Below are 15,077 nucleotides of genomic sequence, written 5' to 3'. Positions count from 1 at the left end.
GTTACCTGTATAAAAGACACCTGTCCACACACTCAATCAAACAGACTCCAACCTCTCCACAATGGCCAAGACCAGAGAGCTGTGTAAGGACATCAAATAAAATTGTAGACCTGCACAAGCCTGGGATGGGCTACAGGACAATAGGCAAGCAGCTTGGTGAGAAGGCAACAACTGTTGGCGCAATTATTAGAAAATGGAAGAAGTTCAAGATGACGGTCAATCACCCTCGGTCTGGGGCTCCATGCAAGATCTCACCTCGTGGGGCATCAATGATCATGAGGAAGGTGAGGGATCAGCCCAGAACTACACGGCAGGACCTGGTCAATGACCTGAAGAGAGCTGGGACCACAGTCTCAAAGAAAACCATTAAAACACACTATGCCGTCATGGATTAAAATCCTGCAGCGCACGCAAGGTCCCCCTGCTCAAGCCAGCGCATGTCCAGGCCCGTCTGAAGTTTGCCAATGATCATCTGGATGATCCAGAGGAGGAATGGGAGAAGGTCATGTGGTCTGATGAGACAAAAATAGAGCTTTTGAAGAAGGATGAGTACAACCCCAAGAACACCATCCCAACCGTGAAGCATGGAGGTGGAAACATCATTCTTTGGGGATGCTTTTCTGCAAAGGGGACAGGACAACTGCACCATATTGAGGGGAGGATGGATGGGGCCATGTATCGCAAGATCTTGGCCAACAACCTCCTTCCCTCAGTAAGAGCATTGAAGATGGGTCGTGGCTGGGTCTTCCAGCATGACAACGACCCGAAACACACAGCCAGGGCAACTAAGGATTGGCTCCGTAAGAAGCATCAAGGTCCTGGAGTGGCCTAGCCAGTCTCCAGACCTGAACCCAATAGAAAATCTTTGGAGGGAGCTGAAAGTCCGTATTGCCCAGCGACAGCCCCGAAACCTGAAGGATCTGGAGAAGGTCTGTATGGAGGAGTGGGCCAAAATCCCTGCTGCAGTGTGTGCAAACATGGTCAAGAACTACAGGACACGTATGATCTCTGTAATTGCAAACAAAGGTTTCTGTACCAAATATTAAGTTCTGCTTTTCTGATGTATCAAATACTTATGTCATGCAATAAAATGGAAATTAATTACTTAAAAATCATACAATGTGATTTTCTGGATTTTTGTCTCACAGTTGAAGTGTACCTATGATAAAAATTACAGACCTCTACATGCTTTGTAAGTAGGAAAACCTGCAAAATCGGCAGTGTATCAAATTTGTTCTCCCCACTGTATATACACAGGTTACTATATATATATATATATATATATATAGTAACCTATCAGCAACTTTTTGGCACATTATACTCTAGCAACGCTTGATCGTATACCCTCCTTTTTCTTGATCTCCCGTAGTTTCCATAACTAAGTCAAATGTCTTCCACAGATCTGACTTCCCCGAGCAACCAGTAAACATTCGCCCATTTCCAGTTTCTTTCTCACATTACTGTGTTGAGTTTGGTATAACCAATTTCTTCATGTGATTATGATAGGCTGTGTCAGGCCCTATTGGTCACATGCATGTGATGCGTACATGTTTCACGTAAAAACAGCAAGAGTTGAGGGAATAAGGAAAGTTTTTCATTAACAAATTATGGATTTCGGGTAAGAGAAATTAAGTCAGAAACAAGTAAGAAACTAAATGGCTGAAATTATGTCGCAGCTTCAGCACGGACAGCGCAATAACTTGCTGTGCTGCCTTTTCGCTGCAGTGAGGAGGAAAGCAAGACAACGTGCAAAATTCACACAGGCACTCGCTGTCATTTTTATTAACAGTGTGACCATTGGACTTTTTCCTTGATCCATGTGTGTCTTAAATATTTAAAATCAGAACAGCGTGCTTAAAGCATCAGACAAGCTCAGTGCATTTGAAAAGTATTCAGATCCCTTGACTTTTCCACATTTTGTTACGTTACAGCCTTATTCTATGAGGATATGAAAATCTGGATACCGTCCAACCATAATTGCCGTGTGCAAAAGCATTTCCATTTATCCAACAATCTATCAACTATCATACTTGTATCAATTGTAAATGCAAACCGCTTTAACAGTTGATGGCCACAATTAAAAAGAGCTACTATTTTTATTTCTCAACTGGTAATTGAAGCGCGCCTCCCAGTTGACATTCAAGTGCAGGCAACATTAGGCAGGCTATCAGCACTTCACAATGCGAGCTGAAGGCAGTATGCGTTTTGAGAAAAAAATAAAATGCTTTGAAACCTGAATCTTTTACTTCATATTGAGGCATAGCTTACCCTGCTTCAAAGTAGCCTAGGCAAAATCCAACCATAGAAACAGAGACAATTATTTTATAAAAAGACTTCCTGGTACTCCATTTCTCTCCTGTTCTATTGGTTTTCATATCAACTTTCTTTTGATGTCCAGAAGCTGAAGGCACAATAGTTGCATCTTCAGATTCCCCCTCTTTCTAACAGATGTTCATCTCTGTCACATTTGGAACCGCTCGCATCAGGTGCACTGTTCAGAATGGTGTTTTCCCTCAAATTGCATTTTGGAAAATGTTAGAAAATTACATTTTATTGGCTGCTTCATTACAGGAGTTGCATGGTTAGAATCTAAATGTGATTTCTGTCATTCTGAGCACTGTGGGTGGATGCCCTGTCGGGCTACGCACGCAACACATGGGGTCTGGTAAATTTCTCAAATGCACAGTAAATTTAAATCTGGTCACGTTGTCCAGCACCACGGAAAGAAACCCTGCTTATTGTAATTTCATTACAGAAATTACAAGAATCTATATCAAATTACTTAATGTCTACAGACGTATGTTGTTTTGTTAATGCCACTGTGAATAGATGGTATTGAAAATGTCATCGAAAGTTAATGGAAAATCAAAATCTAATTTTATTTATCACATGCACCGAATACAACAGGTGTAGGTAGACCTTAGTGAAATGCTTACTTACAAGCCCTTAACCAACAATGCAGTTAAAAAATACATGTTAGGTAATAAATAAACACATTTCAAGAGCACCAATAAAATAAGAGTAGAAAGGAAAGCGGACATGAAATTGTCAATCCATCTTTCATACTTGCTCAAACTGTGTTTTTTTTAAAATAAAAGTATTATTAAAAACACCCACTCAGAAGCATTTCATCTGGAAGAATGCAATACTATGCCTAAACATTTATATCAGTCCAAAAAAGGATGTACTAATCCCCACATTTCCCCTTTAAAATCCAACTATAGGCCATTTCGAAAATCACATTAGAGATACGTCAAATGTCTGAGGCAGCAATAGGAAAAATTAGACAACCGTGTCTTGCTTATTAACACATTGCGAAATTATCAACAGTTTATGTAGAAATTCCTTTCGATGGGAAAGCCTGTTGCAGCACTGTACTCCCTATGAACTCAGAGAACATGCCCATCTCCAAACATTTCACTGAGAACCAAATACTGTATGTTATATTGGGTTTTGTCCTAAGCTCTTAGAGCAGGGGGTTCTTAAACTTTTTCAGCCTGTGACCCAAATGACAAATTCTGTGTGTTCCTGGGACACATGCTTATTTAAACATGCAACCATACGATCGGTACATTTCAATGCCCAAATCAAATACAAAATGAAATATCCATACAAAGAGAGAGTTTCCCCCCCCCCATTAAAAACACTTAAATATCTGTCTAGGTTGAAACTGTTGCTGTTAAAATATAAGAAATTATTTTTTACTCTGAACTAGAATAAACTGATTGATCACATCACACAGGTGTAGACCAGAAAACACACACAGTCCTAATGAGAGTTGTGTGGCTGGTTGAAGTTTTTAACAAGCATGTCTATTCTGGGCTCAGTATGACAATGCAACCCTGATGTCATGCTCAGCATTGAGTTGGTTTCTGTACTTGTATTTTTTAAGTACGCCAGTTGAGAACACTGACTCACATAGGTATGTAACATCTACTGCCGTCAGTCAGGCAGACCGCTTCCTGCTGTAGAAACGCCACAGCCTTAGCCTTACCTTAGCCTTACCAGCAACAAACTTGTTTTCAACAATAATTTCTACAGTAAGATGTACAAGAGGCCTGATCATTTTTAATCTTCATAAGTACTGTTATCAGTAGCTAGCAAGCTTGCTTTGGCTAACATTACTAGCTAGCTATTAGCTGTGTACAAAGGGATTGTTTGAAAGAGAAACGCACATCTACTACTATGACAGATCGTACTCCCTTACTTCTGCTTATCACCTGTTATAAAATGACAACAATGCCTTGCTAGCTGATTTACTTTTCCCACTGTTGAAGCACTGTTTCCTGAAGCCGGGATGGCAGGTAGCCTAGTGGTTAGAGCGCTGGGCCAGTAACCGAAAGGTTGCTGGATCGAATCCCTGAGCTACCCACTGTTCCCCGGTAGGCCATCATTGTAAATAAGAGTTTGTTCTTAACAGACTTGCCTAGTTAAATAAATAAAACATTTCAAAATGAAAATTAAATGATGCCCTGTTCTGAAAGAACTCCCTGGGTTTACTGCCATGCTGTGGATATTTGGTCAGGTCATGTCGTTTTAATTTGTTCGTTTTGAGCACTTCCCCACATCAAACACATTGTGGGCACTTCTCTTGGTTTCATACAAACTTTTAAGAGAAACTCATCGCTGTATTTGCATTTCATGAAGATTGTGCGTATTAAGAACTTGAGGCTAGCAGTAATTAATTAAAAAATCATAAATTTACGCTGACATCACGACCCACCATTAATAGGTCTGCGACACCCATACTTTAAGAAAAGCTGTCTTAAAGATATTCTGAGAAACGTACCATGAGCCCTCACATTGACATTGGATGAGAGCGCGATACATGGGTGAAAAAACATCAAGTCAAAACTGTAATTGTGTCCATTTTAAATCTCTGAAAGAGCAGCAGCTTGAGCACACACAGCACAGAAGCAAAATATACTTGTTTGCGCAAGTGCTTAATGACCAATGACATATTACCCTTTAAATTCTAGCTTCTGCTGTTGTACATAGTCAATAAATGTACAGTTATGTACTGTCGCATCCTTCCTCCCCCAGTATCAATGCTCCTGATACAAAGTGAAAGACAATTTATGCTTGATCCGTTAAATGTGGTCGGAGGCTTCGTATGGAGGGTGTGACGCAATTGCGTAGCCTCCAGAAGCCAAATCAAGTTATGTACCGCATCATCATTCGCCTCTCAAATTTGTAACAAATGCGAAGGGCTCCATATAGCTCCGCATTGACATGATTGGTTGACGGTAGGTGGGGGCAGGAAGTCCTGTATAAACACAAACTCAATTCCTTGTAAACAGCTTTGTGCATACCGCGACTTCTGCAGAGGACGTATCACCGTAAATGCTGTAGGGCCACTGCAGTCGACGGATTGACCATGCAGAGCCTTTAAGAGTAGCAAAGGCCAAGGACTCAAATTCTGGGTGGAGCAAGGATAACTCGGAGGGGACGGTGTGTTTGTGCTGAAAAAAAGGTCTGAGACAGCAAAGCAACAGAGCAAAGCAGATCTGTACATGTGGCCTCCCAGCTGACAACGCTCCCTGCCTACTCGATTTATTAATAAATTAGTGCATTTGCAAGAAAGCAACGGCATGCAACAAGTTCAGAGCTCGATGTGTGCCAGATCAATTCAGATATAGAACAACAAAAAAAGTAACATGTCTTCTTCACACAGACGCATTCAGTGCTTTCCTTTTTATAATAGACTAAGCAACAAATCTGGGAATTGTCTGAAACAAATGAAAAAAATCTGTATAAACCTGGCATGTGATAGATGTAGGTCACCAAACTGGTTAAGACAATTTCCATGGCTTACAAAGGCATCTCTAAAAGAACATTTCAGATTCAGGGATGTCAAATGTTGAAATAAAAATCTATTTATATTCTTAAAACCCATACTTATTCATAAATCATTAACCATTCAAAAGTGCACAATAGCCTACATTAAATCCATGGGTCATGAGTAACCTACCTGCTGAAGCCGACAGGAAAAGATGAGCTCGACATCCCTGATCCAGCCCCGTATCCATTGCCTCTGTTCCAGCTGTCACTGACCGATGGCAGTGGGGGATACAGGCCAAAGACAGGCTTCTGATCCTGCTGTAGACTCACTGCTGTCGAGGTGTTTGCTCCATAGGGGTAACTTGGCCCGCTCATGGAGCCCACCGAGTTGTGGGTACTAGGCAAGTCCAGGCTGGATATCTGACAATAGCTCCGACGATCATTCTCTTGCTTGATGACCCCTGGGGTGCAAAGCTGGATGAAGGAGGTGTCAGCATCCTCCTCCGTCTTGATGACAGGCATGGAGATGCCTGGCTCCAGAAGCTGCTTCTGCTGGTCCGCGCTGTCCACATTTGTACAGTTTCCCCCATTGCTACAGTCTATGGGCTTGGTTTCCATGTTGCCGTCCTCGAGCAGGACATCCTCCACTGACAGGGAGGAAAGGAAAGCAGCCTCGTCAGACACATAAAACTCATTCAGGTCAGACAGAGAGCCAGGCAAGTCCAAATCGTGCAGAATGTCCATTGTATTGTCGCCAAGGAGCCTCTCGTTGACATCCAAGTCCTTCTGTGACTGTCCAAAGCTGACTGACCCCATGTCAAGCCTGTCCTTATCCATGGGTGAGAAGTTCTCTGTTTTCAGAGAGAAAAGGTCATGAGGGCGTCCAAGTACAGAGCTCCCTGGGGTGTTGGATCGATTCAAATCTGCAATACTCGCCTCCAACAGAGCAAAGTTCTCAAACAGCTGTTGGTTCTGCTGCGGTTTCTGTGGCTGCTGCATTCTAAGGGCCTTCTCCATTACCTTCACTTCAGCCTCCTCTATAGTGAGTCCCCCTGTGGAAAGCTCCATCTGAGTCGTAGTGGCATTCAGTCCGTTGGCGGAGTCTCTGGCTGGTGGCTGGGGTCTGGAGCCTGGCAGATGCATCAGGGAGGTTGATGTGGTGGACTTGGAACCACCTGCGTCACCCGAGAAGCTTCCTTCTACACCGCTCTCTGAGAGTTTACCGAAAGCCAAGCCCTTGTCCTTGTTATTGCTGTGTTTCAGTCCACCTGGATCCATTTCTTGATCCTGTTTGACACACAGAGGAATGCAAGCACTAGTTTAGAAAGTGCTTGTAATTAAATTCATAACACCAGAGAATTATAATTCAAATGCACACCAAAGTTATAGGTAAAAATAAAAAAACATGTTTGAATAGAAATGGGTGCTATGTTATTTACAAATGTTCCTACACAATGCAATAATTTCAATCTCTAAACCACAATATGATCACACCTCTCCTGGCTTCGTGACTGACGCAATATGGCAGCAACAGTAAACATGTCATCCCGCACGAATGATGCAGCTTCCACCTTTGGGCCAATTGAGATATTGCATGACTAACAAATTTCAGTTATTGTGTGTGACCAAGATTATCCATTATCTTGACTAGATACTCAAGTGGCAGCTCTAACAATGACAAGAAATGTCTTCAAAAATGGAAGGCAGGAGGCAAGATCAGGTGTGACTATTCTATCCAATGAGAGGGCAGATAAGCATGTGAACAACAGGCACAACTCAAAAATAAAGTACACAACTCCGATTTTAAGTGATATAAACACCTCCTGCAGGAGAAGACAGATTAGGGCCCAGTTAACCCTCTTGCTTCGCCTCTTCCTCTCTGGTGTGACTCACACATTTCAGTTAATTACTGGAGCCCCTCAGGGGTGCGTGCTCAGTCCCCTCCAGTTCTCCCTGTTCACCTACGACTGCATGGCCAGGCACAGCTCCAACCCCATCATTAAATTTGCCGACGACACAACAGTGGTAGGCCTGAACACCGACAATGACGAGACAGCTTATAGGAAGGTGGTCAGAGACCTGGACGGGTAGTGCCAAAATAACAACCTATCCCTCAACATAATCAAGACAAAGAAGATGATTGTGGACTACAGGAAAAGGAGGACCGAGCACGCCCCCATTCTCATCGACGGGGCTGTAATGGAGCAGGTTGAGAGCTTCAAGTTCCTTGGTGTCCACATCACCAACAAACTAGAATGGTCCAAACACACCAAGACAGTTTGTGAAGAGGGCATGACAAAGCCTAATCTCCCTCAGGAAACTTAAGACTTGGCATGGGTCCTCAGATCCTCAAAAGCTTCTACAGCTGCAGCATCCCGACTGATTGCAACACTCCCTAGTACGGCAACTGCTCGGCCTCCGTCTGCAAGGCACTACAGAGGGCAGTGCGTACGGCCCAGTACATCACTGGGGCTAAGCTGCCTGCCATCCAGGACCTCTACACCAGGCAGTGTCAGAGGAAGACCCTAAAAAGTGTCAAAGACCCCAGCCACCCTAGTCATAGACTGTTCTTTCTAATACCGCATGGCAAGCGGTACCGGAGCGCCATGTCTAGGACCAATAGGCTTCTCAACAGCTTTAACCCCAAGCCATAAGACTCCTGAACAAGTAATCAAATGGCTACCCTGACTATTTGCATTGTCCCGCCCCAACCCGTCTTTTACACTGCTGCTACTCTCCGTTTATCATATATGCATAGTCACTTTAACTATACATTAATGTACATACTTCCTCAATTAGCCCGACTAACCGGTAGCCCTGCACATTGGCTACCCGGACTATCTGCATTGTGTCCCGCCACCCACCAACCCCTTTTACGCTACTGCTACTCTCTGTTTATCATATATGTATAGTCACTTTAACCATACCTACAAACTACCTCAATTAGCCCAACTTACCGGTGGCTGTTTATAGCCTCGCTTCTGTTATTTTTCACTGTTGTTTTTATTTCTTTACTTATCCATTGCTCACCTAATACCCATTTTTTACTTAAAAATCACACTGTTGGTTAGGGCCTGTAAGTAAGCATTTCACTGTAAGGTCTACTACACCTGTTGTATTCTGCGCACGTGACAAATAAACTTTGATTTGATTGAATTACTAAAGCTCCTGCCTTGGGCCAATCAGGGTAATTTTGTTAATCCCAGATCTATGGCAAGACACATCATCCACCTAAGTTTCCTCAAAATCAGGCAAGTGCTGTCAGATATCGCATCTGACTAATGAACGGACAGACACAGACCGATCCACAGTCCCCTCCCCGATTTAATAGTGGGGGACAATACTGCAATGTTGTAGCTACATGGGTTTTTACTGTCATGATGGCTACCAATAAATTAGTAAAAATATCTCAAATCCTGAAAACAGAGGTGCAGGCTATAATGTAGAACTTTGAAAGAGTGTTAACCTTAATACGGTATCACAAGCGGACGTAATTGGGAGTCCCATAGAGCGGCGCACAATTGGCCCAGCATTGTCCGGGTTTGGCCGTCATTGTCAATAAGAATTTGTTCTTAACAGACTTTCCTATTTAAAAAAAGGTTCGATTTTTTTAAATCTAATAACAAAAATGGTGATAAACATTAAGTCACCCTGAGGGATTCTCAACTGTACAGATTGGAAGCATGCCAAGTGCAAGTCTTCAGACTGGCATTCCCAGGCTTAGCCTGTATTTTAAGAGAGAAAGACCCCTTTACTAGAATACATAACTTAGCATGACCTTCAACTAGCTTAAATTCAAACATTGCAGTCTTTGCTAATTGCATTTCCCCCATAACCATTGAAAATATATCAGACATATATCATACTTAATGCTATTTCTTCAATAATGTTCGCTGTGACTGTAACAAACTAACTGATATATTAGGCCTATTTACTGTGGTTATTAAAGAATGGTTATTTTTCTTAGGCAGGTCACTCTGAACACTCAATCTTACTTAAAGCAGGTAGCCTGGCGGAGTGTTGGGCCTGTTACCGAAAGGTGAAAAGAATCATAATCTTCCGTGCTGCCCTTGAGCAAGGCAGTTATCCCTCAACAACAACTGTTCCCCGGGCGCCGATGACGTGGATGTCGATTAAGGCAGCCCACGCGCATCTCTGATTCAGAGAGGTTGGGTTAAATGCGTAACACATTTTGGTTGAATGAATGCATTCAGTTGTGCAAATGACTAGGTATCCCCTATTCTTTACTTGTTGGTTGGATAGCTGACTTAGAATATGTTGTTGTTGCCTTGTGTCAGTGAAGCTTTGTCAATGAATGTAGAGCCTATTGAATATACAGTGCCCTCCGTAATTATTGGGACAGTGAAGCATTCTCTTCCTATGGCTCTATACTCCAAAAATGTTGATTTGAAATCAAGCAATGACTGAGGTTAAAGTGCACACTGTTAGCTTTAATTTGAGGGTATTTTCATCCATATCGGGTGAACCGTTTTTGTACATTTTAGGTGACCAAGATTAATTGGAACAAATTCACATATGTGTATTAAATTAGTCAAAAGTTAAGTATTTGGTCCCACATTCATAGCATGCAATGACTACATCGAGCTTGTAACGCCACAAATGTTTATTTTGGTTGTGTTTCAGATTATTTTGTGCCTAATAAAAATGAATGGAAAATAATGTACTGTCATTTTTATTGTAAATAAGAATATGTTTCTAACCATTTTTACATTAGTGTAGGATGCTACCCTGATTACGGATAATCCTAAATGAATCATGAATAATGATGAGTGAGAAAGTTAGACGCACAAATATCATACCCCCAAGACATGCTAACCTCTCACCATTACAATTACAGAAGAGGTTTGCATTTTTCTCAGGTATGATATTTTTATTTCTATCTTTCTCACTCATAATTATTCATGATTCATTCAGTATTATCTTTGATCATGGTAGCATCCACATTAATATAGAAGTGTTTAGAAACATTTATTCTTATGTACAATAAAAGTGACTCCAAAAAGACAATACATTATTTACCATTAATTTCTAATTGGGCACAAAATTATCTAAAACAACCAAAACAAACAGCAAATTCATTCAACAAATGTGTTGTCACAAGCTTGAAGTAGTCATAGCGAACTAGGAATATGGTACCAAATATTTAACGTCTTATTACTTTAATAAACATTTAAGTAAATGTGTCACAATACTTTTTGTCCCCTAAAATGGACCATGTACAAAAAGTGCTGTAATTTCTAAACGGTTCATACGATATGGATGAGCCTGCACTTTAACCTCATAGTCATTGTTTGATTTCAACTCCAAACCTTGAGTAATGAGCCAAATAAAGATGTTAAAAAATGCTTCGCTGTATCTGTAATAATTACGGAGGGCACTGTATCTATACATAACAGCGAGTATGTTGTTCTCGGAATTTGATGTTCGCTCATTTAATGTTTATATTTAATCTGAAAACGTTACCTTGAACTATACATCGTCGTTCACTTCAATCATTATTTTTTATACCAGTGGCACATCCTATCTTATTTCCATAGCGGTTATTCTTGATTGATCTTAGAATCTCACGTTCTACATAAAACTAAAAATCAGAATACAAGTGTAATTTAGCTACAAATAAAATGGAGCGCTCTAGCTTTAACAGTTATCTGGCCGTCTGTGATTGGGCGCAAAAACGGTTTAGTGTATCACAGTAATGTCCAGTTGTACTAGCTAAACGAAGCGCCGCAGTGGTGCAACCTGTTGGCTGCGACCGGCAATTGCATCAAGTCAAACAGGAGAAAGTGATTATCAGACCTTAATTAAAAACAAAAGTATGTCTATTAAGCTTAGCTAGTATGGCTAATGAAATCCTCAATGGGCTCAGGGGTCGACAGTGATAATGCTCTAACAGCACTGAGTCGCCTAATTTTACACTGATATGGTGGGCGTCGAACTACAGAAGCCATAGCACAGGGATCACACTACCTTATTGCTAAATCATTCCACAATCAAATATATGCTAAACTTATGCTGTAACGTTATACACAGGATGCATGGCTAGCAGATGTAACTAGTTTAATAATCCAAGATAGCTTATAAAATACAACAAATAAGATGCAATCAAAGGACACATTTGATTACATGACTAGCTAATGTTACCTGTATCAAAAATTGGAGTTTCCCAAGCTAGTTCATCTCCAGTTTGTTGGAATTATGAGATCTATGGTTTCCAAACAGTCTTCAAAGCCAATATTTATCGTGCAACGTAAGCTGAATGGCTTTCTACTTTCCTCGCGAGACGAAAATATAGCGAACGTTAGCTAGTTAAAAAGCCTTGACATAGCCATCTCGTGCGCTGTTATTCCCCTGATCACTTAATCTAACAAATCTAAATATCTGGGGGTGTCAAACGTTAAAAGAAAGTAGCTGCCGTCAAATTAGCCATGTACTGTACGTTTGTTAGCAATGCACCGAATTCAGCTTGCTAGCTAGATGTAAATCAGACATTAAGCACAAGAAAACATGAATTCGCTATAAAATTCAAGAAGGATATCAGCATTGACATTACCAAAAGCTTGCTATGATGCAGTACAATAACGTTATAACAATCATTAACCGTTACATAATATCATAGTTAGCTACATATTAGCTTGTGCACATACATGTAGCAAACTGAAACCGGGCAGCTAGTTTGACACTTCAGGGTAAACGCCCCTCTAAAGACAAACAGGACTGAACTCGAAAAATCTGTCAAAAACACAGCTGCGCACGTCGGCTTGACTATCGAATCAATTTAGAGATAATAAACTTATCAAGTAAACAAGCAAACTTGAAAATAAAATAAAAAACACGTTTTTAAAGTTTGTTCGATTACTTGCAACGTTACCTCGCTTTCACAAGTTTCGCCAAACTCGCCCACACAATGGCAGCTAGCTAACGTTACGTAACTACCTTTCAAAACGTTAACTTTTTTAACGTTTGTCAATACTTGTTAGTTATAACACACGACTGAGTAAAAAAAAAAAAGAGACCACAACAAAGTATAAAATGTTATTTACGAATGACAACCCATTGCGAAGACCGTGCCTTACCAACAAGTACGAAAAAAAAGTACAAACGAAGCGCGTGCCACTGAATTAAAATACAAGGAAACTTTCTAGACTACGTCCTCGACGCGCGTTTCACGCGACACTGCAGTATGTGAAGGCAGCTATCTAAATACAAACTAAAAACGCGGTCAAGAGACATTTCAGTTAGTCACGATTTTGCGAACTTCAAGCCAAAGCACGGCAAATTGTGCCTGACGTGCAGAATTTCAATGGCGCAGCACAGTCCGTAGATAGACGGCAGAAAGGCACGTTGACAGCCACCGACCTCTCTGGAAATAAACACATATGACAGCTGGCTCTGGAACGCCGTTTCCCTTCGCTCTGCTCTCAGAAAGAGTATCTACATATGTGGGGGAAAAAATGTATCCGATTCGGTGAAATACAATATTCGATAAACGCGATGTCTTCATTAAAACATAATATAATTGCGAGACTTTGAACCGCCCGTAAAAAAAAAATTGACTAATTTACTAAGAACAAACATGCGCAGAGAGAGGCTCTCATGTATGCCAATGATTCATAACACTGAAGTGAAAAGCAGGCATCTTCGCGTCTATAAAGTAACAATAATCCAATTAACTAGTATGTTAGTTGATGAATGTAATGACTGTCTTCCATTAATATTTCAACTTTGAGGAACTTGTCTAGATTAGCCTAATTATATAAAATAACAGTACATTTAACTATACATGTACAGTAACATGCTTGATAGGCAAAGGTTTGTATGGCTGTGTTTAAACAGGCAGCCCAATTCTTACATTATTTTTACTAATTGGTCTTTTGACCAATCAGATCAGCTCTGAAAAAGATCTAATGTAAAAATATCTGATGTGATTGTTCAAAAGACCAGTTAATGGAAAAAAATATCAGAATTGGGCTGCCTGTCTAAATGTAATCAGCGTGTCACAGCCCAATTCTGATCTTTTGTCCCTAATTGGTGTCTTGACTAATCAAAACAGATATTTTCCCAATAATTGGGCAAAGATCAGAATTGTACTGCCTACACCCTACTAAAAGGCCTTCATTTTAATGACAATAGTAACGATGGTTACTTCATTTATAAAGTGCTCATACATGGTAGGCTACTCTGTTAGTGCATGGAAACTCACATTAACCATTTGTAATATTGAAAGCTTGTGGATTATGCATCTTGGCAATTAATTTACTAATTTCTGGATCTAGTCTGAGGAAGTTTTTACTTAATTAGTAATCGACACACCACAGTCATTTAGGCCTACTGTAGGTGGAACTGTATCACCATAAAGACCTGTGGTCAACAGTATTGGAAATGTTGGCAGCTGTGCTGTGACCTCTCAACAACTTGAAATTAGTCATACTAAAATATGTTTATCAAAATAAACTACTCATAATTTCCCACAACACGTACTTTAAAAAGGCTGAATGAGGTCCCAAAGGGCTAAAGATGAACTGCATCATTCAGGATACATATACTAAGTGTACAAAACATTAGGAACACCTAATCTTTCCAGGACATCAGTTGAAGCAAGGTGAAAGCTCTTATTCATGTCACTTGTTATATCCATTTCAATTAGTGAAGATGAAGGGGAGGAGACGGGTTGAAGTTTTTGTGCTTTTTTACTGCTTTTCACAGATGGATCCAAGGACCCAGATAGTGGGCGCACAGGAGCAGGCGTTTACGTTCCTGAATTTGATTATCAGATATGTAGAAGACTAACAGATGAACTGTCAGTATACTCAGTTGAACTGTTATCGATAATAGTTGCCTTCCAGTGGGTGGAGGACGTACAACCTGTTAGAATTAGAACCTGTTAGAAGTATTCTCTGTCTGTATTGAATAGTTTATCATCTGGTAAATCTAATAGGAGGTATTAATGTTATTATGGAGAATTGAGAGAATGTGTGTAGTAGTGAGATTCTGCTGGGTCCTAGCACATTCAGGTGTGGAAGGGAATGAAATTGTAGACCAGTTAGCTAAAAGAGCTTTGAAACGAGATATAATTGATATTAATGTTCCACTGGGTAGAGGTGAAGACAAATATAAGATCGGAGCCATTTTGATCATGTGTAGCAGAAGCGATGGGACTCTGAGCACAACGGCCGGCATTTTATATGCCCTCCAAAGAAAGGTCGGTGGACCAAGATTAAAGGGCCAGATTAGGAAGGAAGAGGTGGTGTTTGCTCGATTGCACTTAGGACATTGTA

At 40.7% G+C, this 15,077-nt stretch overlaps 1 protein-coding gene across 3 annotated transcripts in view; it reads right to left on the bottom strand.

Moving 5' to 3' along the window:
* LOC120056866 (glucocorticoid receptor) overlaps positions 1–13,321 on the bottom strand; it is a 106,372-nt gene extending 93,051 nt beyond the window's left edge. For 2 of the 3 annotated variants that reach the window (XM_039005119.1, XM_039005121.1), the window contains exons 1-2: positions 11,944–13,321; positions 5,972–7,068 (exon numbers count right to left, since the gene is read on the bottom strand). In XM_039005119.1, the coding sequence (XP_038861047.1) occupies positions 5,972–7,059 (1,088 nt within the window). In that variant the 5' untranslated portion in view covers positions 7,060–7,068; positions 11,944–13,321. Of the gene's footprint in view, positions 1–5,971; positions 7,069–11,265; positions 11,444–11,943 lie in introns of those variants that run through there. The other variant, XM_039005120.1, reaches the window with a different exon arrangement.
* Positions 13,322–15,077: the final 1,756 nt, after the last annotated feature.

This window comes from Salvelinus namaycush, chromosome 12 (genome assembly GCF_016432855.1).
Source record: "Salvelinus namaycush isolate Seneca chromosome 12, SaNama_1.0, whole genome shotgun sequence".
Lineage (NCBI taxonomy): Eukaryota > Metazoa > Chordata > Actinopteri > Salmoniformes > Salmonidae > Salvelinus > Salvelinus namaycush.
This window is presented reverse-complemented; position numbering and strand designations above follow the sequence as displayed.